General features: G+C 41.1%; 2 protein-coding genes across 2 annotated transcripts in view; one reads left to right on the top strand and one right to left on the bottom strand.

The window, feature by feature from the left end:
• Positions 1-510: 510 nt before the first annotated feature.
• On the bottom strand, positions 511-7,557 carry acmsd (aminocarboxymuconate semialdehyde decarboxylase). Its single transcript, XM_076998337.1, has 10 exons — positions 7,427-7,557; positions 6,341-6,385; positions 4,871-4,967; positions 2,725-2,774; positions 2,401-2,637; positions 1,834-1,927; positions 1,485-1,580; positions 1,212-1,384; positions 973-1,071; positions 511-647 (listed from the first exon to the last, which is right to left on the bottom strand). Exons 1-10 carry the CDS (start codon positions 7,481-7,483, stop codon positions 585-587), a joined length of 1,011 nt encoding a protein of 336 aa, XP_076854452.1. The 5' UTR covers positions 7,484-7,557; the 3' UTR covers positions 511-584.
• An 877-nt stretch (positions 7,558-8,434) lies between these two features.
• tmem163a (transmembrane protein 163a) overlaps positions 8,435-27,840 on the top strand; it is a 47,826-nt gene continuing 28,420 nt past the window's right edge. Inside the window, exons 1-2 of the mRNA XM_076998338.1 lie at positions 8,435-9,016; positions 11,617-11,736. Of these exons, the coding sequence (XP_076854453.1) occupies positions 8,833-9,016; positions 11,617-11,736 (304 nt within the window). The 5' untranslated portion in view covers positions 8,435-8,832. The remainder of the gene's footprint in view (positions 9,017-11,616; positions 11,737-27,840) is intronic.

The raw sequence follows: 27,840 nt of genomic DNA on the forward strand, positions 1-27,840 counted from the left end.
ATAATTGGAAAACTCTTGTGTTTTCCCAAAGAAGAGGCATGTAGAAGCAGAGGCAGAGTCATGTTCCATCAGACATGGAGCACTTTAAATAAGCACATTAATAACAACCATCAACAGCTAGTCCAGTAGGCCTAAGCTGATCAATAGGATTGTTCAGCCAATGACCAATCAGCTGTCTGGAGAAGCCTGGATGACATCACCTGCTACAATAAGCCATGCTGCCAGACAATGGGCAGTTGTCATCAAGCTGATGAGCTTAATACCGCATTCAAACCACAGCAGATACATTACCACCTCTTCCCCAACTCTGACTGCTACCCAGCCAGCCACTCAGCCCACGCTGTAGATTTGTGAAGAGGGTGTGATGTGGGCCACAAATACATATAGTAAGCATGTATTTGTGACTTTATTAAAAACCCGACACCTGTTTTTGATATGTGACATCTTTTGAGAAACATGTTCATTTCACAAAGTAATTACTGGCAGAAGTGATGAACAACAAGTTATTTAATTAAAAAGGCAAAGTACCCACAATTCCACTTTTGTCTTTATATTCTGAAGTGGGCAACATAATTTCTAACATTTCACTCAAACTGCTTCCTCTGAAGACCTAAAAATTCAAGAGCATTTCCTGCCAAGAGTTTATCCTGGAAAAGTGTAGAGAAAACAACAACACAAGTTTAGCAACACAAAACGTGGTGCAAGCCAATCCAAGCATATTAGCCTGACATTAGCATAGCAAGCATTTGGATATTTGGACCACTTGTATGGGTTTTCGAATTGTTCCCGTGATCCTCGTGAATTCAATCAATCAATCAATCAATCAAATTTTATTTATATAGCGCTTTTTACAACAGTTGTTGTCACAAAGCAGCTTTGCAAGTGCCGAGTCCTAGCCCCCAGTGAGCAAGCCAAGGGCGACAGTGGCAAGGAAAAACTCCCTAGTTTTTAGGGAGTAGGTAATTAAGTTACCTTTAGCGTGTCGTCAAATTCATCCATTGACTCTATCAGTGATCCTGGTTCCAGTTCTCCCAGTGGAAATGGGTAGTCTGTTCCCAGCATCACCTTATCCTGTAGTAGTGGAGGAGTTTACTCTTACATGGCATGTTAGAAAATCATTAGCCCTCTTCACATGCACCAGCAAAGAGTTGAGTTAGTATTAGCAAAACGTTGAATTGCTAAATAAAGTATCTATAAACGGCCAGTCCTACCTTTCCTATTACATCAGTGAGTAATTGGAGAGCAAGAGGATCGTGGACCAAAGAGTCGGTGTAAAAGGATCCTAAATATTTACGTGGGTTGATTTTGTTGTCTGTAGCACACAGATCTGGCCTCACATTAAAACCATGCTCGATTCGTCCAACTGTATAGGGAAAAGCACCACCTAAAACAGAAGAATATGAAGTGGTTTAAAGTCATATTAAAGTCATTACCAGTAGAATCCAGTTTGAAGCAAGCAAGTTCTTTGTTATTTCATAACGTACCTCCATGAGCAAAGCAGACCTTTAGCTTTGGATATCTCTCAAAAATACCCCCAAAGATCATAGAGCAAATCGCCATTGTCGTTTCTGAGGGCATCCCTAGAGGGAATTAAACACGAGACCATGAATTATGTAATTGAAAGGTATTTTGAGGGGTGAGTTTCATAAGTTATTATTGCCAATTTCACTTTGGTCATTCCTTCAAACTGTTAAATTGATCTCAGTACTACAGCACCTTGTATTATCTGGACCAGTAAGAAAACAATTCTGCCCCCTTCTTAAAACCTAATTAGAATTAAGATAATTGCAATCATTCAATTACATTGTCTCACATAACGAGTTCAGTACTGACCAACTAGCCATGGCAACCAGTACTTGGCCATTCTGCCATCTGTCTGCATGTCCCATGGATGCACAAATAATGCACAGTTTAATTCCTCCGCAGCCTGTCACAGAAGACAGAAACACTTGTCACTAAAGTATACGGACAACTCACCAGCCACAAATATTAAAGGTTAAACTTAATGTTACAGTAGCTCATGTTCAGTGCCATTGCTTTTTTAAAGCGCAGTGTTTCTCTTTCACAGGCCTTGGGCTCATACAGAACCTCCTCAAATTACTCTCATTGATCATTTCATTCAACAGGACTCCTTCAGCTCACTGGCCAATTGTGCATTTGAACAAAAGATGGATTTGCAATGAGGTGTGAAGTTATGCAAAGTTAATAAAATAGCACACCTCCAAAACCACTCATACATTCTCCTTGAACATCAGAAAAAATCACACTGGTTAATTGTATCTTTTCTAAATCTTTCTTGGCTATAAGGTGCTTAGGTAGATCTCCTTTGGAAAGATCTTCTGCAATTACCAAAGGGCTTTGAGATGTAGCTGTAAGCTTTCACTCCAAAGGTGGACTCACCGCGTAGAAGGGGAGAAGCTCAGGTGCGTTCAGGTCCCATGTGTTCACGTGCGAGCCAATCTGCACCCCGGAGAAGCCCAACTCCATCACACATCGTCTCATCTCCTGCACGGCCAGCTCAGGTGCCTGCATGGGCAGCGTGCCCAGGCCCACAAAACGCTTGGGGTGACGCCTGACGGTTGCAGCCAAGTCGTCGTTCAGCATCCCACACAGGTCCAGCGTGTCGGCAGGCTTGGCCTTTTCAGGGATGGACAGTGATTGGATGGGGCTTCTATTTGGTCAGAGGACGGCTGGCACAGAACTGAACTCACAGGTGCCTCTTACCCAATAGCTGAACATAACAGGAACTGTAGAAAGGGCTTGTACTGTTACACCTGAATGAAGACAGTTAACAAGTGAAAAACTGACATTACCACCAGGCATTATTGAATGATTAGTAACACTATCTATTTAATAAATGTAATATAGAGCCTTTACCATGCTTATCCATGTAATAAATGTAATAGAGTCTTTACCATGCTTATCTTTGTAATATATGTAATATAGAGTCTTTACCATGCTTATCTATGTAATATAGTCTTTACTATGCTTATCCATGTAATAAATGTAATAGAGTCTTTACCATGCTTATCTATGTAATTAATGTACTATAGTCTTTACCATGCTTATCTATGTAATTAATGTAATATAGAGTCTTTACCATGCTTATCTATGTAATTAATGTAATATAGAGTCTTTACCATGCTTATCTATGTAATTAATGTAATATAGAGTCTTTACCATGCTTATCCATGTAATAAATGTAATAGAGTCTTTACCATGCTTATCTATGTAATATATGTAATATAGAGTCTTTACCATGCTTATCTATGTAATATATGTAATATAGAGTCTTTACCATGCTTATGTTATATAGAGTCTTTACCATGCTTATCTATGTAATATATGTAATATAGAGTCTTTACCATGCTTATGTATGTAATATATGTAATATAGAGTCTTTACCATGCTTATGTATGTAATATAGAGTCTTTACCATGCTTATCTATGTAATATATGTAATATAGAGTCTTTACCATGCTTATCTATGTAATATATGTAATACTGAGTCTTCACCATGCTTATCTATGTAATATATGTAATATGGAGTCTTTACCATGCTTATCTATGTAGTATATGGTATATAGAGTCTTTACCATGATTATCTATGTAATATATGTAATATAGAGTCTTTACCATGATTATCTATGTAATATATGTAATATGGAGTCTTTACCATCATTATCTATGTAATATATGTAATATGGAGTCTTTACCATCATTATCTATGTAATATATGTAATATAGAGTCTTTACCATGATTATCTATGTAATATATGTAATATGGAGTCTTTACCATGATTATCTATGTTATATATGTAATATAGAGTCTTTACCATGCTTATCTATGTAACATATGTAATATGGAGTCTTTACCATGCTTATCTATGTAATATATGTAATATGGAGTCTTTACCATGCTTATCTATGTTATATATGTAATATGGAGTCTTTACCATGCTTATCTATGTAATATATGTTATATGGCAGGGGTGCCCACAGTTTTCAGCTTGCGAGCTACTTATAAGATGACAAAGTCAGAAAGATCTACCGGGGGTGGCGGCGAACGTAATTTGTTGAGCGGGGGGGGTTGCGAACGTAATATGTTGAGCGGGGGGGGGTGGGGGGGGGTGGGGGGGTGGCGAACGTAATTTGTTGAGTGGATTGCAGATTGGCTACCGTGAATGTCAATCAAAATACAACCGTGAGTGCAGATGTGCGATTCATCTACTACTATTTTATGTGACGCGATCTACGCACATTCCTTCGCGATCGACCGACACTTCCTTCGCGATCTACCGGTCGATCGCGATCGACGTAATGAGCACCCCTGTTATATGGAGTCTTTACCATGCTTATCTATGTAATATATGTAATATGGAGTCTTTACCATGATTATCTATGTAATATATGTAATATGGAGTCTTTACCATGATTATCTATGTAATATATGTAATATGGAGTCTTTACCATGATTATCTATGTTATATATGTAATATGGAGTCTTTACCATGCTTATCTATGTAATATATGTAATATGGAGTCTTTACCATGATTATCTGTGTAATATATGTAATATAGAGTCTTTACCATGATTATCTATGTAATATATGTAATATGGAGTCTTTACCATGCTTATCTATGTTATATATGTAATATGGAGTCTTTACCATGATTATCTATGTTATATATGTAATATGGAGTCTTTACCATGCTTATCTATGTAATATATGTAATATGGAGTCTTTACCATGATTATCTATGTAATATATGTAATATAGAGTCTTTACCATGATTATCTATGTAATATATGTAATATAGAGTCTTTACCATGATTATCTATGTAATATATGTAATATGGAGTCTTTACCATGCTTGTCCATGTCCCGTATCCGCGCTTCTGCATCCCAACAATTCTCCTGAATCACACGGAACACTTTTCCATCTTTCATCATTTTGGCCTCTCCCTAGAAGACGTGTGTTATTGACGTCACATGTCACATGGCAATTTATACCAAATCCCACAGAGGGTTACACACATTGTGTCCAGAATCTATAACGTTTACGGTTTAACTTTATACTTGTAACCACCAGAGGGCGGTGGAGGGCACCAAACTGGACTTTAGAACTAGTTAGAAATAGACATAAAATACTGTATTAGAAGTAACCATATATAACCAATAAAAGATAATAATGTGTGTGTTTGTTGGACAGTATGTTGGAACTCCTTGTCCTTGTATCTGAACAGGTTTCAGATGAGTTTGGCTCAGTCACATGTACTGTACACACAGACCTGAGAATACTGACACAAACAAATATCAATTTAAACAAAAGTGTTTTCATTTTGAGATGCAGCTGCACCTTCATTGATCACTGATCCATCTCTCTGATACACTTCTCACTGTCCTTCCATAGTGGGGATGATTCTGGTTCACTTATTGTAATCTCAGATGACAGAAGTTCCACCTTTCTGAGCCAGTTTCCTGAACAGCAATGTCTGCCAGCAACACGCAGCTTTCAGCCTAAGGAAATCTGCACATAATGCTAATCAGGCCCAGATCTTCAGCCCGGAAGCTGAGCGTGAAGGTCAGCCCATCATGTAGCAGTATCTCAGGCATATGTGCTAAGGCTGAAGATGTTCTACAGAGGTGTCCTGTCCTGGAGATCAACAGCAAAGCAGAATTTAATACTTTTCCCTCACGTGACACAGAACCAACACTCATATAATTACCCAGCCTGTCGAGATGAACAAGGTGCATGTCAAACAATGCTTCCGTCCTCCAAGATCTGAACAGGACTTTTCTTCCCCAAGAGCACTGTGGGTAAGTGGATGACTTTCCTGTCTCTCTTCCTGTCTTCTGCCATCTCCTGCCTAGTGGCCTGAGGCTAGCGGTCCACCTTCAGATCTTACAGTTCCTGTGTAGCCTACTCATTCTTCACAGGGGTCACCGTGTATGTGTGTGTGTGTGTGTGTGTGTGTGTGTGTGTGTGTGTGTGTGTGTGTGTGTGTGTGTGTGCTCTCAGGAAGCCAGGCAATGCCCACACTGGGCAGAGCCACTGCACTGCCAGTCCAACTGTACACGGAGCCTTCTGTCTCCCTCCATCAGGAGATCATCTTACTGCAACATGCTGCAGAGGAATTCTTGCAGGTAAGCAATAATGACGACCCTCTGTGGCGATAGACTGCAAGTAATCGGAACCTGACTTCCTCTGGGGTGTGTGTGTGTGTGTGTGTGTGTGTGTGTGTGTGTGTGTGTGTGTGTGTGAGAGAGAGAGAGATAGAGAGAGAGAGAGATCTGGGAGAAAAGTTGTTTGCTGTGTGGAGGCTATGTTGACTTACTTTACAATGGTGGTGCAGCTGTACAAACCCGTCATATCCATACCTCTAGAAAAAATAAGAGTCACTAAAACACTTTAAATATGTGCAAACATATTATACAAACATTATGAGGTTTACAGTAAGTAACACGTGTCATTTTACATCTAATGTGCATGTACATTGATTTATCCATAAACATTTTAGACAAACAAGATACATTTTACAAAAACAAAATAAAAACAATACAAACAAAACATCAACTGTCCTTGTCTTATTCACAGCATACAGTGTTTTGATATCTGCCAAATTCATAACTCAGCACATTTACATTCAGGGCATGGGTGTCTGCATAAGGCACAATAAAAGAGAATCTAATTGTATAGCACTCTGCACATGGACAGAACCAGTACACATTACAAATGCAGAGTAAGTTGTCAAATCCAAAGGTCACTAGTGATAAAATGAATCCAAAGGTAAGATTTCTTCATGAATATTTTCAGAAGTGAAGCTGTGCTCCTGTACTATTTTTTTATTCATACATATTTATGAATATATTCATTTATACATACTTATTTACATACTTATTTAATAAGCCAATGGATCCAAAGACTGTCTTTTAAAACTGAGTGTTTATCTCCAGGACACGTGAAATCATTACCATATGTTTGGTCTGTTCATGCAGTCTGACAAAGAGACCGAAGTCCTGATTAATATTTTACCACAGCTCAGATTTAAAAAGCAAATCTTAGCTAGTTTTCCACTGACTGTAGGTCTGTCCTCTAATGAGTGTTATTTTATTATTATTTAAGTGTATTTATGTAGGTCTATCCTCTACTGAGAGTTATTTTCTTGTGAGTTATAAATGATGAAGAAAATTAAAGTTTGGCAATTATTAGAATAGTTTATAAAAAATGGGAACTTCAAAAAAAAAAAACAAATGAACACAAAATATGACTGTGAAATGTGAAAATCGTGACTTGTTTACATTAGAACTGCAGTTTTGTAGACACACACAAAACTAGGATTCATACAGCAACTACATTCACTCTGCAAATAAACTCATATTATATAATACCTCCCTTTTTAATCTATTTTCTGCACTCCTACCTTTTTCAAATCAGGCCATTCCTTAGGCAAAATATGATTATGGATATCAATCTTCATTCTGAAGTAGCTGTACACACTGAGGACCTTCACAGGGTGTGTTATGTTGCAGTTCTGGGCCTCTGCACATGCAGCTATAGGGAGGAAAAGCACTGCACTTAGTTAAAGCACCTCCCTTATCCAGACAGAGACTAATCGTGTTGACCAATCAAAATCTACTTTCTTCTTATTTTGGGGGGCCAGTCAAACTGACCAGTCATGGAAAATAATGAGGAAAACACCTCCCTATATTTGCCGGTGACTTTAAAAAAAGGTTCTGCAGGTGCATACTTGAATTGTAAAATAAGAGCAGACATCTGTTCAAAAGCCATTAAAGTAATAAAAACTCATGTCACTTTTGAATACCTAAGTGATGATATTGAAAATACAAATTATGGGTACATGAGCACCAATATCGCCCCCTGTTGGTTCGTTTCTTTTCGTAATCAGGGAGTAGGTTCATTCAACAAAATTAGTTACGACTATTTGAAGAACATTGTAGCATGTTCAGACATAATACTGAAAAATACTTTCTGTATTTTTTTTTTAAATTTTACTGTAAGCACAGATAAGATATAGGAACCGCGTATCACGGCTTTGAGAGCTTACATGGATACTGTAGGTATCCTACATGGTTACTAACTGTAAGTATCCAACATGGATACCTGCTGTCGTTTTGTAGACCAGTTACAGATTGGCTTTTGTAACATCCACCAACAATTGCAAGTAATACGTCAGAGTACAGTATATTGGACTGTGTGTTTGTGTGTGTGTGCGTGCGTGTGTGTGTGTATAGGTGTGTGTATGCATATGCGTGTGTGTGTGTATGTTTGTGTGTGTGTGTGTGTGTTTGTGTGTCTGTGGGTGTGTGTGTGTGTGTGTGTGTGTAGGTGTGCGTGTATGTGTGTGTATGTTTGTGTGTGTGTGTGTATGTGTGTGTGTGTGTGTGGAGGTGTGTGTGTGTGTATATGTCTGCGTGTGTGTGTGTGTGTGTGTGTGTGTGTGTGTGTGTGTGTGTGTGTGTGTGTGTGTGTATGTGTGTGTGTGTGATTAGTATAATGTAGAATGTAACGGACGTGTATTCTGTATGAACTGCTTCATTGCGCTATATATACTCCAACTTAGTCCAAACTAAGAGAGGAAACTTCCATTAGGAGGCACCCACAAGTGAAATACAAGCCCAGTGATGTGCGCAGTGTGTGTTGGGTTCGGCTGCGTCTCGGTGGGTGTGGTGGGGGTCCGTGGCTGATTCTGGGCAGATTGCGTTTATCTGCGCATCTCTGACCCGTTACTCAATGCTGCTGGTATCACAGCGCTGGATGGCGGATGCGCTTGGCACGTCGGCGTGAGATTACTCTAAACGCTCCAACATGACGGACATGTCCACCTCTTACCCTGTTCCGGAACCGACTATAGTGGATCCCTCGGCAGTGAGGAACGGACAGTGCGCCGCTGCCCAGGAGCCGACCCTACCCAGAGGGGATGGCCAGGACGACCCTGTCAATATGGACCGGGACCAGGAGATGAAGATCACAGATAGCGTAGAGGGACAAGGTACCCACGAGTAATATACGCAGTATTTATCAGAGATTACTTTAATGAGCATTTGCTGTGAAGTAGCCTAATACTCAAAATGTGTTGAGGACGTTTCACAAAGTCGATAAATAAACCCAATTGAAGTGAACCAGAACAGAGGTCCACAGAGATATAGACTATGTTCAAACGTGCATGGGATCAAGTTTCTGCGCTTTCTGAATTTCAAACAAACCGCGTTTTCTGTTTTACTGGACAGTTATTTAACGAATAACGAACCGCTTCAACTTGAGCAAAAGACGTGGAGATGAACCTGGTTTTGTCTGTGGCGTTTCTAATATCTTGACCACTAAGGTCTGTAGACCACAGACACTGCGACACTGTCACCGTGTTGCTGGTGCTGTAAGGCAGAACCAGAACTGGTGTGGTGGACTCGGGCAGCCCAACGCTGTGGGCTACCCAAACATTAGGAATATCTCGATTTAGAAACACACAGACTAATATTTGGTCGTTAAATTACAGAAGAAATTCGCTACGTCACTGACTATTATTTAAACTTTAGTCTAGACCTGTTGTTAACCTTTTTTAGTATGTGCCATGAATGTTCTGGTAGTTTAGCCTAACAATGTGTGAATATCGTGGAATTCTGACCTGTAGCTGTTTGGTACTGCTATCTCTTTAAACACTCATTTCACTGTAGTGTGATCTGTCATTTAACTTATCATCACATGTAATTATAAACTAATACGCAGGTTATGATTACACTGTTATTATAGTAGTCAGAATGGCCTGATATGCTACTTACATTAAGTGCTTGTCTATGACTCAGAATGCGGGGAGTTCAGTTTACCTATTCAGATAATTCAAGGCCATATATATATATATATATATATTTCCATATTAGCCTTAGAATTATTCATTTACCCCAGCTAATGTATTTGGACGTCTTCACTAATGTACTACTGGGCATCAAGAGGATGATGAAGATGATGTGGGGCTGTTCTAGGGTCAGTTTCGCATTTTAGCTCATAGTGACAACACATGCTTATGCAGATGAAATTACTGATTCTAGAACATCACCTCGTCTCACCCTCTTCTAGTCAACATTAGTATTCCTCTGCTGCACTAGCTGAGAGGCAGCGTCAGTACATCTCACCTGAAAACACTCCACCATCGGCGTGTGACACAGAGATCACATCCACCCTGTACCTAATGTCAGTCGTGGCCATAAAACCCCCCCTCAGCTGAGAGTGTACTTTCAACTGATTCATTCAACTGGTGGGGGGAACACTTGTAGACATCAATCTTAACATTTGATGTAAATCTGTTGTTTTTCTTGCTCTTAAAAAAACGAGTGAACTTCAGGAGAATGTCGTGACAGCAAATCATTCATTCCTGCCCATTCAAATCAGAAGGAGATGTGGTCAGTCATGTGGATTTATTTAGCTTCCACTTGGTTAAGAATGCAAGGTGGGGGGGGGGGGGGGGGGGGGATGTTTAATCTTTAATCTTGGCCCAGGATATTTTGTATAGTGTTTCTAAAAACTGTTTAAACTTGGTTATACACATAGCTGTGTTTGACTTTCCAATTTGCTTTGTTAGTATGAGAAAGTTGTGTGGTAAAAACAAAATGGGAAAGTTATTTCATATGTGTGAAGCAGCATGTGATCCTGATACTAATGGAAGAGTCGGATCATGTGGGATGAAGTTTTTGGGGGGAGGGATGCATTCCTGGGTCTGTTACTTCTGTTCCTGCCCTGTCGCCACATTAGATTACACTCTTTCCACCGTTAGCACGTGACTGCTACGTGTTTGCAGAGCACTGAAACTCACCAGAGCAGGACAAGCGTGCGTCTGTGAGCTACTTGACCATCGTTTATTCGCCAGTGAACAAAGCCAAGGCTGTGGAGGCTTAGTGTGGACAGCAGACAATAGATGGTCAACAGGTTCCTACAAACTCACTGGACGACTGGGTTCATTGTTCCCTCTGTTATAGACATGGAGTTGACTGCCAAAGCATCACTGGGAATGTATGTGGCAGGACAAAAGAGACATTGGCGATACTTATATTGCTTTATGCTGCGCTGCAAAATGACTTAAATAGTTGCGTGTCTTGGGTTTGGGTTTGCATGTCTTGAACGCCCCTCAATTTAGTGGAGTGGGAATGTATCTAACAAACGGAACCTTCTTGAATAAACCTGGCTGCCTACCTTTGCTATAAGTCATAACTTATTTTTCTTTATTTTTTAATCCAAAATTTTTCTTTTTCTCCCTCTTTCTCTTCTTCCAGTGAGCCACTTCACATACAGTTCACTAACCTGCACCATCTCCTGTGAATTACACCTCCTGGGTCACAAGTGGAGCTAATTTTCTCTTTATTAGAAGCAAACAAATTAGCTAACACTAAATCTTGACGGAGAGCAGCTAATTTGGTTCAGTTCATTTAACAGACCTATTAAGATCCTGGCGAAGCATGTCATTTCCTGTCTGGGTTCAGGCTGCTCCGTGAATGTATCTTCTGTGCTACGTCATGGAGGAGTGGATTGCTGAAATGTCCATGTTGTTTGATTCAGGGATAAAGACTGATTGTCACAAATGACTTTGTCATTTGCGTCTCGCAGGTCTGTTGGAGAGCAGCATGCGTCTGAAGCCTCATGAAGCTCAGAGCTACAGGAAGAAGGCCCTGTGGGTATCATGGATCTCCATCGTGGCCACACTGATCCTGGCTGTGGCAGCGTTCAGTAAGTTTCCGATTCAGTAGGTTTGTTTTACATGGCAACAAAGGGCTGAGCAACTCATCTCAGTTATCTAGGATCGGTGTAGACGGACATGTTCATGTTATTAATGTCCATAAACTTGGACCTCACTTACATTGTAAACAACAGAGTTTGGATGTACTGTTGCTGCCCACCCATGAAAAGTTGGTGAGGGCAAGAACGTTTTTACCACTCACAAATTCCTTATTGAAGTACCTCTATCTGTAAACCATTCACACTAGATTTATGCATTAGTAGCTGTCATAGATGAGAAACGTATGTGCACTACAGTATGAGCACTACAGTATGTGCACTACAGTATGAGCACTACAGTATGTGCACTACAGTATGTGCACTACAGTATGAGCACTACAGTATGTGCACTACAGTATGAGCACTACAGTATGTGCACTACAGTATGTGCACTACAGTATGTGCTGAGATTAGTGTCATGCAGTCCATTTTCTCAAGATTTTAGGACACCTCATTTAAAACATATGAAAACATTGATAATTTTGTTTTGGCAGTCTGTATTCACAGGAGAGCCATCACCATAATTAACTTTCCATGTCAAAACTGCAAATGAGTCCAGACTCAAACTGAAGGGAATGTATTAAATGCTATAATAGATTCTGACGCATGTTGGCATACCCACTAATTCCAACAACAGCACATTGAAGCCGATCTCATCACACATCTGGATGGTCAGTTAATCTGAGCCACTACTCCAGGCGTGGGCGAACATCTTCTACAACACAGTATAACAGGATGGACTCTTTGAAAAGAATCTTTATAGCAAGACCTCGGCATTCTCAAGGACAAAATCAATGAGCAAAACAGGGAATCAATAATTTCCATTTTAGGTATTGATATTTATTATATATTATTCAACACTAAACATAAAACGATAAGCCTAAGTGATGTTTAAATGAAAAAGACTTAACACAGTGTGGTGGAATGAAAGAGCTTAGTGAAACACACCTGTGTCAGTTTTCTATTGTTGCTGGGCCATGGATTACACTGAAACATCTGGTAGATGTCTCAGATCTTTTGTCTGATCTCTGTTCTTATCATTCTCATCTGGGTCTGTGGACCATACAAGACTAAAGGGAGATCTCGGTAGATTTGGTATTGAACATCTTGACTGACAGTGATCAGCAGCTTTCTATGACTGAAGAAGTTGGTAGTCTTACTCATGAACGCTATTAGTGGGAAAGAAGACATTACCGCTGCAGATACTCCCACGTAATACTGGTCTCCTGAGAAAAGTCTTATTAAGCTCATGGATGATCTGTGGATCTGATCACTGTCTCATTTCTTTGATGTACCATCATTTCCCGCAACATTTCTGAAATAACTAGGGCAGTTTTGCATAGCGGGTTTGAGCTGTGCCAAGTTCTCAAAACAGGACTGTTTTCTCAAGATTTAATTTACATATAAAATTTTTGGCTGCACCTGCGAAGAGAGCAAATGAAGAGAGAGCAAGAAAGAGAGAGACAGAGCAAGAAGAGAAGAGAGGAAAGAGAGAAGAGAGGAAAGAGAGATGGGATGGTTGTTGGGAAAGAAAGAACTGGCTGTCCCCTGAGACATGAGAAATAGTGTGTGTTCGTGACAAGATTATTTATCTGTCAAAACAACAGCATTTGGGCATAAGAGAAGTGGAAGCCCAAGTTAACAGAGAGACAGCTTTGCTGTTATTGGGAATAAAGCCTCAGTCACATATCTAATACAGCACATAACAATAATAAAATAATCTAAACATAATAACAATCTAGTACCCAAGGTACATTTATTCCACTTTAATGGATATAATATGCACTCTTGATCAAAATATTAAAGATCAAATTCAACATGGTAATTTGCAGTTTCAGCCAACGACTTATCAAATGGCTACTGAATGATGTAACATGTTATTTAATATTGCTTGTTGGTTTGACTGCCAGACATTGCTTTTTGAGAGTTCTCTGTCCTCTATTTGTGTGACAGGCCCACTGGAGATCTCAGAACGTGACTTTAATAGGCTGTGATCAGTTTTTGGAATCGACAGAACCATGCCGTAAATCAGCACGTTTCTAAAATGTCATGTGAATACTAGCCCTATTTTTTAAAGTCATACTTTGTAGTAAGAGTTTCAAAATAGAAACTGGCAGGAGCTTCACATGTATTTGATACTGAATGCAAATCACATGTTCTTCTTCTATGTACCCAATGAAAAGTGGTTTGATTGAGGATTTATTTAATATTGTAGACATTTGTAGACATGACTGGGGTGCAAGTGTGTTGTAAATACACAGAGGGTGACTGCACACAATATACTTGAGCAAGGCACCTAACCCCAACTGCTCCCCGGGCGCCGGGCTAGGGCTGCCCACCGCTCTGGGCACGTGTGATCCACAGCCCCCTAGTAATCACTAGTGTGTGTGTTTGTGTGTGTTCTAATTGCACTGATGGGTAAATACGGAGGAAAAATTTTGATTGCGGTGAAAAAAATCACAATTGACAAATATGGCACATTTCACATGTACAATATACATTCTATATCTAATTACCAAGAATGACCTATTACAAAGAAGCCTTTGAGGTATCTGATATAGATTAAGGTGTCATCAGATTAAGTGATGAGCTCATTCATTCATGAGAGTAATTATATGTTTTATTGCTCAAGAGTGTAAAGACAGCAGTTTTCCTTCTGGGTGGTATTTGTAAGACTGTGACTCAACTGTCCACAGGAAGCGTGACAATCTCATGTGAGACATCGCATTCAGCACATTGCCTGGATAATTTAACCCATAACAACCCACCGTGTGGCAGCTGCCACTACCGTCACGCTGAACCAGGACCTTGTTATAATCCCATGATCTCTACATCATGTGGAGCGTCTCTTTTTGTAGAACAATGATTTGAAGATGAACTAAATAGAAACAGAGCTGTGTGACATATGCAGTAGTTAAATGTAGTGCTAGACTGTGGCTCCTAGGTGAATAGATGGCTGAATCCAGGGGCAGTCATGGTCTGGTGGTAGGGAACTCTTATTGTGACCGGAGGGTCCTGAGTTCGATTCCCAGGCCTGAGGTCATGACTGAGGTGCCCTTGAGCAAGGCACCTAACCCCAACTGCTCCCTGGGTGCCAGGCTAGGGCTGCCCACCGCTCTGGGCATGTCTGCACTACAGCCCCCTAGTAATCACTAGTGTATGTGTGTGTGTGTGTGTGTGTGTGTTCTAACTGCACAGATAGGAAAATGTGGAGGACGAATTTCGATTGCGGTGAAAATCACAATTGACAGATGTGGCAACTTAAATGCTGAGTCATTCAATATTGCCCACAAGGCAAATGCAAGGGCTTGTGATTTCATACACTTGGCACCAGTGTTGTGATGATGAGCACCAGGCTGTGTTCTGTCGTTCGTGAATGTCATTACAGGAAGTCTTTTTTATGAGAACTAACACATGCTGATGTCATGACTTGGTAATTACACTTTTTACGGGGCAGACAAAGAGAAATGAGGCAAAGAAAACTATTATCTTAAGTGCTGTCATTCATTCCTCTTCTGGACAATGATAGCAATCATTCGGTTCAACTGAGGGAACAATACAAACTGATATATCAGGAAAATTTATAATGGATGTTACTTGTTTGTTTAATTGGTTATGTAACTAATATATCAAAACATCTGTCATGAACAGCAGTTATCTATGATTTAGAGATCCTTGTGGTGAACAACAGTAGGTCTGTGCAAGTAACTTAGGTAACAGTGTTAAAAACTGTGGCCATCACAGAAAAGGACGCTGTAAGGAATCATAGATTCAGACATTATAGGGCATAAGACCTACTTCACTACAAGTGTGTGTGACCACATGCTATGCTGTTAGCATCTGCCCACTGTAGACAGATGCACTCCAGAGCTGAAGTAATGACCTGCACTCTGTGTCTCTACTGCAGCAGTCACACCAGGTGTGTCTGAGTGACTGTAATCCAGATGTGAAGGCCTGGCGTTAAACACCAGGTGTGTCTGAGTGACTGTAATCCAGATGTGAAGGCCTGGCGTTAAACACCATGTGTGTCTGAGTGACTGTAATCCAGATGTGAAGGCCTGGCGTTAAACACCATGTGTGTCTGAGTGACTGTAATCCAGATGTGAAGGCCTGGCGTTAAACCCCAGGTGTGTCTGAGTGACTGTAATCCAGATGTGAAGGCCTGGCGTTAAATCTTATATTACCTTTTTATGTACTACCAACACCCATTTTCTCAGAGGTTCCTTAGGGCTCATATATAACTGTGCTTACTGCCAAACAAGATTTGTTTTGGAGCTGCCTATGAATAGAAGTAGTCATAGAGCTGGGAGAAGAAGTGTAGAGGTCGTGATCTGTGGTTAGAGATCATGTCTTAAGTGGCTGCACACAGAACCAGTTCCCTCCCCTTAGGACTTTGCATTTATCTTCTCCATAAGCTATCTCAGGACACGGCATTGGCTTCGTTTGGGTTTGCCTTCTTTACGCTTGCGAGGAAAATGCTGTGTTGAAGTTCATGTTTGGTTCAGTGTTTAGAGGTTAACTCCCATCGTGCTGTCAAGGATGTATTACTTTCACAGTGTAGGAACATTCAGTTAAAAAGAGACGTGAGCTGTTCTTCATGCTGGCTGTTAGTTGGTAGTGTCCGGGTGTTTAGAATGAAGACAGATGGCTGAGCAGTCACCATGAGCCCAGAATCCACTCATGAATGCAATAGGCAGTGTGGGTCAGTTCCTGGTGATACACTCACTTTAGCCAGTGTGCCAGTAAACTGTAGATTGTGCATGCTGAAGTCTATAAGAATATAAACTACATTCTCACACCCTATCTAGACCTATCTAGACCTATCTCACAGACCTATCTATCACCCTATTCCTAAGTCAGAAATACTGTCAATGCATTTGTTCCTTATGTTTAAATACAACAGCAACAGATGATAAAAATGATAGAACCACATCTAAACCTCTAACACTTAGTCTTTAATCACTAAACTCCATATATTCAGTTTCAGATTCCTAACCTCCTAATACTCTACTGCCTATAATCGAGTACTGATACTCCTCCTAATACTCTACTGCCTATAATCTAGTACTGATACTCCTCCTAATACTCTACTGCCTATAATCTAGTACTGATACTCCTCTTAATACTCTACTACCTATAATCTAGTACTGATACTCCTCCTAATACTCTACTGCCTATAATCTAGTACTGATACTCCCCTTAATACTCTACTGCCTATAATCTAGTACTGATACTCCTCCTAATACTCTACTGCCTATAATCTAGTACTGATACTCCTCCTAATACTCTACTGCCTATAATCTAGTACTGATACTCCTCCTAACTCTACTGCCTATAATCTAGTACTGATACTCCTCCTAATACTCTACTGCCTATAATCTAGTACTGATACTCCTCCTAATACTCTACTGCCTATGATCTAGTACTACTACTCCTCCTAATACTCTACTGCCTATAATCTAGTACTGATACTCCTCCTAACTCTACTGCCTATAATCTAGTACTAATACTCCTCCTAATACTATACTGCCTATAATCTAGTACTGATACTCCTCCTAATACCCTAATTCTGGACTGGAGTTGGACTCTAACCTTCTGACAGCTCTATCAAGCATGACCATTTTTGCACCACTTTTTTTTTACAAACTTCCTAGAATGCAATAATTCTAAAAAATGTCAATTTTCTGTAATGTTTTATATAATGTTTGCGCATAAGAAAACATAACAGCAAATCAATGAAGGTTAAATAGAAGAAAAATGCACTTCTGATAGTTCTGACTCACTTAACTAGCTGAAATGTTGGCACTGCTGCTTGTAAAGTTAATGGCACTGGGACAGATGGCCCTGCGTAGCTCTAGAGGAGATGCCCATTCTCATGCATGTTCATTCCTCGTGATGAATATTGCTTAGCTGAGATCTGGATCTCATCAGACAGAATGAAACAGACAATGGCAAGTTTTCCAATCAGAGCAAAAGTCCTAACAGGAACATTCTGTCATAAACACACAATTACACACACGATACACCCATGATACATACATGATACACATGTGTTTAATATCACCTCCCCTGGGAAAATGGTTAAAAAGTCTTTACCAGAAACTGGAGTAGGATGTAAAGTGCAATGCTGATTTATTCATTACCTGGATGTTACATATATATATAACATGCACACACACATGCACAAACGCATGCACGCAGGCACTCACACACGCACGCACGCACACACATACACACTCACAGTATAAATATATACAAAACAAATTGCCTGATGAGATACATGAATCAAAACGGCCACATGCTTCATTCTAGTGAGACCTATGTCAGATTGACAAGTGGCATCTGGATAAAAATAGCACGTAGCTTGAGTCAGAAGTCATGAATATTTCATGGCTGGAGGCTCGGAGTGTGTACCTCAGCAGGAGCAGGTTTGTGTGCGTGTGTTTGGGTGTTATTATAAAGAGTCTGTTGCACTGTTGACATAGACGCGGCTGTTGTGAAAGCTGAGGTTTGTCTTTGTGAGTCTCAGGGAGCCTATTATACAACATCAATTACTGCACTGTTGCTAAGCAAAACTGGCCAAAACGGTGGAGGTGTTTTGGAGTCTTTGGGTATAGCTGTGTTTCCCGTGACACAGACCCGGTGTCAGCCTCTGGAGATAATCAAAGACCGCAAATGAATGCATAAGTAAGACTTGTGGAAAAAGGCCTTCATTCTGTTTGGTATGTTTATCTTAACGGTATGAAGGACAACATCTGAGTTGTCATTTTATTGTTGAAATTCATTCACAAAACAAAAGTCAGAAAAGCAGGAACAGCAGCAGCACCTGGTTAGTGTGGTTAGTGTGGTGTAGTGTGGTGTAGTGTGGTTAGTGTGGTGTAGTATGGAGTAGTGTGGTTAGTGTGGTTAGTGTGGTGTAGTATGGTGTAGTGTGGTGTAGTGTGGTTAGTGTGGTTAGTGTGGTGTAGTGTGGTTAGTGTGGTTAGTGTGGTGTAGTGTGGTGTAGTGTGGTTAGTGTGGTGTAGTATGGAGTAGTGTGGTTAGTGTGGTTAGTGTGGTTAGTGTGGTGTAGTATGGTGTAGTGTGGTGTAGTGTGGTTAGTGTGGTTAGTGTGGTGTAGTGTGGTTAGTGTGGTGTAGTATGGTGTAGTGTGGTTAGTGTGGTTAGTGTGGTGTAGTGTGGTGTAGTGTGGTTAGTGTGGTTAGTGTGGTGTAGTGTGGTTAGTGTGGTGTAGTGTGGTGTAGTGTGGTTAGTGTGGTTAGTGTGGTGTAGTATGGTGTAGTGTGGATAGTGTGGTTAGTGTGGTGTAGTGTGGTTAGTGTGGTTAGTGTGGTGTAGTGTGGTTAGTGTGGTGTAGTGTGGTTAGTGTGGTTAGTGTGGTGTAGTATTGTGGAGTGTGGTTAGTGTGGTGTAGTATGGTGTAGTGTGGTTAGTGTGGTGTAGTATGGTGTAGTGTGGTGTAGTGTGGTTAGTGTGGTGTAGTGTGGTTAGTGTGGTGTAGTATGGTGTAGTGTGGATAGTGTGGTTAGTGTGGTGTAGTGTGGTGTAGTGTGGTTAGTGTGGTGTAGTGTGGTTAGTGTGGTGTAGTGTGGTGTGTTGTGGTTAGTGTGGTTAGTGTGGTGTAGTGTGGTTAGTGTGGTGTAGTGTGGATAGTGTGGTGTAGTGTGGTTAGTGTGGTGTAGTATGGTGTAGTGTGGATAGTGTGGTCTAGTGTGGTTAGTGTGGTGTAGTGTGGTTAGTGTGGTGTAGTATGGTGTAGTGTGGATAGTGTGGTCTAGTGTGGTTAGTGTGGTGTAGTGTGGTTAGTGTGGTGTAGTATGGTGTAGTGTGGATAGTGTGGTCTAGTGTGGTTAGTGTGGTGTAGTGTGGTTAGTGTGGTTAATGTGGTGTAGTGTGGATAGTGTGGTGTAGTGTGGTGTAGTGTGGTTAGTGTGGTTAGTGTGGTGTAGTGTGGTTAGTGTGGTGTAGTGTGGTGTAGTGTGGTTAGTGTGGTGTAGTGTGGTTAGTGTGGTGTAGTATGGTGTAGTGTGGTTAGTGTGGTGTAGTGTGGTTAGTGTGGTGTAGTATGGTGTAGTGTGGTTAGTGTGGTGTAGTGTGGTTAGTGTGGTGTAGTGTGGTTAGTGTGGTGTAGTATGGTGTAGTGTGGTTAGTGTGGTGTAGTATGGTGTAGTGTGGTTAGTGTGGTAAGTGTGGTTAGTGTGGTGTAGTGTGGTGTAGTGTGGTTAGTGTGGTGTAGTGTGGTTAGTGTGGTTAGTGTGGTGTAGTGTGGTTAGTGTGGTGTGATTACTGTCATGATTAATGTCGCCCCTTACAGCAGGACACTGGGAGGGGTAGCGTCTTTCTTGTATTGTTAAATATTACCAATGTTTTAAATTACTGCTTTTTTAAACAGTCATCTTCATTTTAAGCTAATGAAGTTAGAGCATGTGAAATCCATTGTGTGCAGTAATGTCCTTGTGATTGATGAAGGACTCTCACAGGCGTCTGACCTTTGGCTGGATTGACAGGGTTCTTGTATCAAATTTAACAGATTGATGTGCTGCCCAGAAATGTTTCTTTTTGCCTAGTGAAATGTGTAGTGTAAATCCAATAAGTGTGACCCAAAGCATCCATCAATATCTCAGTCAACAGCATTTTAAAGAAGACAGCCCTTATTATAATTAATCCATCATTTTTACAGTTGTCAAAATGGAAACTCGTAAAGAAAAACTCTAGAACTTCACTGACATCAGGTGAAGACACACTCTGAAACAAAATAAATAGCCCAATAATAAATCTGACTTTGGACATCGATCCCTTTGGTTAGTCCCCAAGCTTTTACTAGTTTTTTAGTAAATAATGTCCTTCTCTTTAGACTTACAGGCATTATTTACCTAATTTACCTAATTATATCAGATTCTTATCATAATAAAAATGTTGTAATAAAAAACTGAATATCTAGATTTCTCTACTTATTTTCACATTCTAGTGGTGAGAAATAGCTGTTATAATGATACAATGTGTCTTTTGTTAGCACTGGCGATAACTGTGATATCAGAGGTTTTCTGACGGCAGCACGGGTGTGAATAAGGTTCTTTATTCTCCACTAAGTAGCACAGTGGCCAGCTGGCTAGATACACTTGTGAAACAGAAATAAAGGCTTGAGGCGCAGACATGTGCATCAGACATCACTCGCGAGCAGAGGCGCTGCGGGAGGAAACGTGTGTCTTGGAGGAAGAGGTGGTAGCGTGTGCAGGGCCCACAACCCAAATCCAGACCTTTAGCTGGGGTCAAAACACCTGCAGGTGGGAATGTAATGGCCAGACCCTTCCTCAGAGACCAAATGAGTAAAAACAAGGTAGACCGGGTAGAACACTCTAGACAACCAGCCTGAAATGCTTTAGATGGTAAACAAGACTGCTCAGGACAGCCTGAAAGGTGTGTGAATATAAACACATGGTCATAACGAGTCCTACAGGAGCAGCAGGTGATTGGTTGGTGTGGTCAGCGAGGAAACAGAAGAGCAGGAGTTAAACCCAGAGGGCCAATGAAAGAATAACTAACCTCAGCCTAAATGACTTTATCTGGCAGCTCCTGAAGCAAGTGTGGAAACTGCGTCAGCGAGAGCAAGACCTCCAGTGGAGACGCTGTAGCAGTAGTTTCTCTGCAGGGCTAGTGCACAAAATAACAGGGGCAAAAAATGAAATATTAAATAATTAATAGTTTAGTAGTAATGGATTCTTTCTCAAGTGTAGTCAGAAGATGATATACAGTGCAGTCTGTAAGTAATTGGATGTTTTTGCTTCAGAATGCAGCTACCAGACTCTGATTTTGACATGTCTAGTGCTTTGGCTTGGCCTCCAATTGATTTAATCTCATTTTCCAGCCTCAGGTTGTAGCTTGTAATGCTCTAGTCTATAATACTCTGTCACAGTGGTTTGGCATTTCTTTGGTCTTCATGTTGTAGATTGTAATGTTTCAGCCTCACAGTGGCCTGTTACTCTAGCATGGACACCTCTGTGGTCCTCATGTTGACAGAAAACAGCAAAAGACTCACAATCTGCTCTTTATGAACTAATAATGCAATGAAATATCTGGCCAAGAAAGGACTGAACTGCCAACTGTTTAAATAACTTATAATACACTTACAGGGGGAGGGATCATTTAAGGTGGAACTCTAAAAATAGATATGCGTTTGTGTGTGTCTGTTTCTGCATATGTGTACTATCACCTGTCTCTCTTGTCTACGTTACACTTTGTATGTGTGTGTTGTAGTCTTTGCGTATTTAAGTGTGCATGTTGTCCATGTGTTTTGTCAGTCGTCGTTTGACTCAGTTGTGTTGTTTTTCATGTTGGCGTGTTAATACAAATAAACTGTAAAAAAAAAGACATCCCGCGTAAATCCTCACACATTATAAGAGGCTTCAGTACCCCCAGATTAAGTCTTCAATACCCCCAGATTAAGTCTTCAGTACCTCCAGATTAAGTCTTCAGTACCCCCAGATTAAGTCTTCAGTACCTCCAGGTTAAGTCTTCAATACCCCCAGATTAGGTCTTCAGTACCCCCAGATTAAGTCTTCAGTACCCCCAGATTAAGTCTTCAGTACCCCCAGATTAAGTCTTCAATACCCCCAGATTAAGTCTTCAGTACCTCCAGGTTAAGTCTTCAGTACCCCCAGATTAAGTCTTCAGTACCCCCAGATTAAGTCTTCAATACCCCCAGATTAGGTCTTCAGTACCCCCAGATTAAGTCTTCAGTACCCCTAGATTAAGTCTTCAGTACCTCCAGATTTAGTCTTCAATACCCCCAGATTAAGTCTTCAGTACCTCCAGGTTAAGTCTTCAGTACCCCCAGATTAAGTCTTCAGTACCCCCAGATTAAGTCTTCAATACCCCCAGATTAAGTCTTAGATTAAAGCCGATAAGATGCTCCTGACACTTCATTTAAAATCCACAAGATTTGGAGAGAGAAGACCGAAAACAATGAGAACCGTGCTGCTGTACAGACCTACTGTAACATACTGATCAGCCAGACAAGGATACAAGTGCGGAGAATAGCCACTTTTATTGAAACAACAATCACAGAGTAATCAAACAGGTGAGTTACTCCGTTCAAGGTGTGTTGTGCAGGAGTGTTGTAATCGTGGTCAGGACAGTCCAGGGTCACGCCGGTAAGACAGAAGCCAGGAGGTACAGAGGGGCTAGGCAGGGAACGAGGTCTAGGAGGAGAGCAGAGGTCGGTACACGGGGAAGCAGAAACACAGCGAGAACGCTTGGTACGTGGCATGGCAACAATAAGAGAGAGGAGGAAGCTTAAATAGTTGCGAAGGGGGAGGGGCCATGAGTGGCAGGTGAACCGCATCTGCACTGCGATCATGTGCTGTTCCTGACACCTACAAAATGTTAAAATGAAAATATATTGTATCTTTCAGAGTATTATGAAGAGCTTATTGTGCAGACTTCAGGGTTAGTTCAAACTCTCAGCCATGATGTTGAAGCAGGTTTTGGAATGAGGCAAAGATCCTTATTATTAGAAAACCCCTAGGAGGTTATTAATCACTGGACTGAAAACAACAACTCAACTCTAGAGTTGAAACCCAGTTCCCACAAACTACTGGTCTGCTAAACACACAGAATGTGAAAGGCCCTCTACCCCCCTCTCAAATATTCAACCACACAATGGCCAAAAACCTTTTCTGAACTGACTAATGTTACTGCTTCTTTTGGGTTAGGTAGTGAATCCAGCACAGAACTGTTAATGGTAGCATAGCTAATAGTAATGGCTTACTATAATCAAGAAAACATTAGCGGGGGCGTTCAGATCACTTCTAGTATCCTAAAGCAGCACACATAACAGGGTGCACTACTCACTCTTGATGGGTTTTCTATGAGAGTATTTCCTTATTATGGTAGCTGTGTAGACTATATAGCTGGCCTCAATGATCACTTACACTGCACACAGTCACCTCACTAGCAAATAAAATTTATTCTTTACATTGACCCTTCGTGTGGATCAAAGTGTGAAGACCATGTTGACTACTAGAACGTTAAACCCCTCCATCCCCAAAACACCCATCGTCCAGTGCCATAATAACAGGAGCTGGGCTCTCCAAGATGTATTCTGTGCCATTAGAGATCCATCAAACCACATTAGGTGTCCATGCTTAGATTCCTGCCACATGGTCGTATTTACCAGCATATGGTTTCATCCTACACCCCGTACTTTTATTACATATACTCATGATGTGAACATGTTCAACAAACCGATCTATCTATCTATCTATCTATCTATCTATCTATCTATCTATCTATCTATCTATCTATCTATCTATCTATCTATCTAAACCCAAACAACCTGTTTTTATCCGTAATACACTATATATACACTACTGTATATTACCAAAATTATTCGCTCACCCACCCAAATGATCAAATTCAGGTGTTCCAATGACTTCCATGGCCACAGGTGTATAAAATTAAGCACCTAGTCATGCAGACATTTGTAAAAGAATGGGTCATTCTCAGGAGCTCAGTGAATTCCAGCGTGGCACTGTGTTAGGATGCCACCTGTGCAACAAATCCAGTTGTGAAATTTCCTCACTCCTAAATATTCCACAGTCAACTGTCAGCTGTATTATAAGAAAATGGAAGTGTTTGGGAATGACAGCAACTCAGCCATGAAGTGGCAGGACACGTAAACTGATGGAGCAGGTCAGCGGATGCTGAAGCACATAGTGTGAGGTGGTCAATAGCTTTCTTCAGAATCAATCACTACAGACATCCAAACTTCATGTGGCCTTCAGATTAACTCAAGAACAGTGCACAGAGAGCTTCATGGAATGGGTTTCCATGGTCAAGCAGCTGCATCCAAGCAATACATCACCAAGTGCAATGCAAAGCGTCAGATGCAGTGGTGTAAAGCACGCCGCCACTGGACTCTAGAGTAGTGGAGGTGTGTTTTCTGGAGTGACGAATCGCACATCTCCATCTGGCAATCTGAAGGATAAGTCTGGGTTGACTTGGTACTTGTCTGATTGCACTGTGCCAAGTGTAAAGTTTGGTGGAGCAGAAAATTATGGTGTGGGGTTGTTTTTCAGGAGCTGGGCTTGGCCCCTTAGTTCCAGTGAAATGAACTCTGAATGCTTCAGCATACCAAGACATTTTGGACAATTCCATGTTCCAAACATTGTGGGAACAGTTTGGAGCTGACCCCTTCCTCTTCCAACATGACTGTGTACCAGTGCACAAAGCAAGATCCATGAAGACATGGATGGCAGAGTCTGGTGTGGATGAATTTGACTGGCCTGCACAGAGTCCTGACCTCAACCTGACAGAACACCTTTGGGACCTCACAAATGCGCTTCTGGAAGAATGGTCAAAAATCAAAAAGAGTTGACCAATGTCATATTGAACCCTATGGATTAGGAATGGGATATCACTATGTGAGTCAAGGAAGGTGAGCGAATATATATATATCATCTGTGGGCGGAGTAAAATGGCAGATGAACCAGGCTCAATAACTTGAGTGAAGACTCCATCTCTGAAGAAAGAGGCTCAATAAGTACACCTGGGAGAAGACTCCATCTTTGAAGAAAGAGGCTCAATAAGTACACCTGGGAGAAGACTCCATCTCTGAGATGTGGCGTGTGCGTTAGTCTGGGGAGGTTAATCCCAAGCACCACAGATACTTCAGGAATAAATATGGCAGGAGAAATGAGGGACTGGTGAAACCAATATGCTAATGAGTGGGACAATCACTTTGATCTGGGAAGTGATTAAGTGCTGTGATTGGTGGAGGTGTGGAAATGGATTAGTGCATGACAGCTGTGATGTCGTTCCCACTGCTGAGATTGTAAAATGTAGAGTGTAGAGTCAATCATTAATTAATTAAACCTGCTGCCAGCAGTGTTTCATGTTGCTGTTGTTTTACAGAATGGTTTCCGGTTGAGGAAATGCTTCTGGGTTTTAGTGGTAACTGCATTCATGTGTGAGTGTGTGTGCATGCATGTATGTGTTCATGTGTGTGTGTGCGTGCACACATGAACTCATTCTTAGTCCAGTGGTGCAGAAACACACCTGGGGAACAGCTGCTGTCCATGGTTCTGAAGCCCGACAGCTCTTTGAATCTGAGCATACAATGTGAATATATCAAATTGTTGTAACAATGCATTTCTACAAACACATCATGTGAAACCTGTGGCTATAATTCAGTCCAGCAAATCCTGTAGATTGTTTTTTTTTTATGAACTCATTTTTTTAATGGATGGGTGTTGGATGGATCAAACGTCATTCAAAATAAGATTATGACTTTTACTCATTAAATAATATTTAATTTGTTAATCTTCACTCAGAACACATGCATATGTACAAGCATTAAATTGTTCTGACATCATGCTCAGCTGTGAGAACGTTGCAGTCTGTACGTCATCAAAACCCCTCGACCCTAATGTGAACATCCCCCGCACACCTGTGGCCATGACACTGTGCTTCATCAAACGACATAGTACACACACATACACCCATAACCCCTCCACACACACACACACACACACACACACACACACACACACACACACACACACACACACACACATTTATATATCACTCAGTTGCTTCGGTATAAATGTGACCAGTTGTAAACACACTGTATGTTTGTTGTAGTATTACAATGGAGTATCTCTAGAATTAGATATAGCAGCATTGTGCTATTGTGGTCAGGTCCTGTGTGGTGAAGCTTATTCTAGGTTAGGTGCCGCAAGTCTTTTTACAGTGTAAAAATATTAATGTGCATTCGAATACCCTATTATAACATAGTTATAAAAAATGTATTTTCTTTACCAGTCTTTCATATAACAAAAATGGTCTCTACGTTTCTTTAAAAAATGTGTAAATATACAACAACCAGTTCTGCACAGATGAACATTTTGTGTTGTGCTTTCAAGGAATGGTCTGTTTTTTGAGAGCATAGTACACTAGACGTTGTATGTTTGTGGATTCGTTTTTGTTAATTGCATTAAAGGGAAATGAATACAGCTAATAGCTGATCCAGGAAATAAATCCCATCAAATTGAAAACAGACCTGTAGAATAAGCTCTAAGTCCTTCTGAGCTCTTCATTTGTGTGTGTAATAAGAGGAGCAGAAGGCGTCTCCACGTCTCCCAGGACTGCAGACCTTCTGCCAGACAGCTGGTCACACACCGCTTGGCTGTAAAGACTCTCTGCTTGTGAATTACAATCATGGTGGATGGAAAGACAGAACAGATGAGTAAGAGCAACAAGAGGAGAAGAGAGGAGAAAAGATGGGTTCTGTTGACCGGTGCATCGGGTGTCCGTCAGGGGTCCATCAGGTGTCCATCAGCGTACGTGTAACATCATAAAACCTGAGTAGTCCGTTATAATGACATCAGTTACAAAGATGACAATTCCAATAAAGGTGCTTTGACCAACATTATTCAGAAGAGCAAATCGAAAGAAACCAAAATCAACATAAACTTCACGATAAAGAAAAGCCCAAGAAGGCAGGAACAACACACTCCCTGTGCAGCGGCACCCGTGCGGAGACCTGGACCTGCGGGACGGTGAGGCCAGCGCATCATTACTCCAGCACCGCTGGCAGCTGCGTCCTCAGGGGGGTGGTGCAGGGAGCTACGCCCGCCACTACACCCACACCCATAAATCATCCCCCATTAGGGCAGCCAGCAAGCCCAGGCTGGGAGACCCAGCTCCCTGAACAGACCCACTGGCAGAGGCACTGGAGGGCTTCGTATCGACAGTGAGTCGCACCGGCACGGCTGGCCAGACCCAGACCAGGCAACATGGATCCCTCAGACAGCCCGGTAGGAGAGCACAATGACAGGAGTGATGCTTTTTAAGGATATAATTGACCTGTTGGGGTTAACAATGTAGGTTTAGTGTAAATTACAGCGCTCTTGACCATTAAATTATGTATTGCTGTGAATAGTAATATACTTTGTTATACAAGCAGGTGTTTTATGTCGGGTAAAAGCTAACATTAATTGTGTTTATCCAGTTCTTTATTTGCTACCATGGCTGCAGCAGACTGTGTATTGTGACCAG

The sequence above is a fragment of the Brachyhypopomus gauderio genome, chromosome 3 (genome assembly GCF_052324685.1).
Source record: "Brachyhypopomus gauderio isolate BG-103 chromosome 3, BGAUD_0.2, whole genome shotgun sequence".
Taxonomy (NCBI): Eukaryota; Metazoa; Chordata; class Actinopteri; order Gymnotiformes; family Hypopomidae; genus Brachyhypopomus; species Brachyhypopomus gauderio.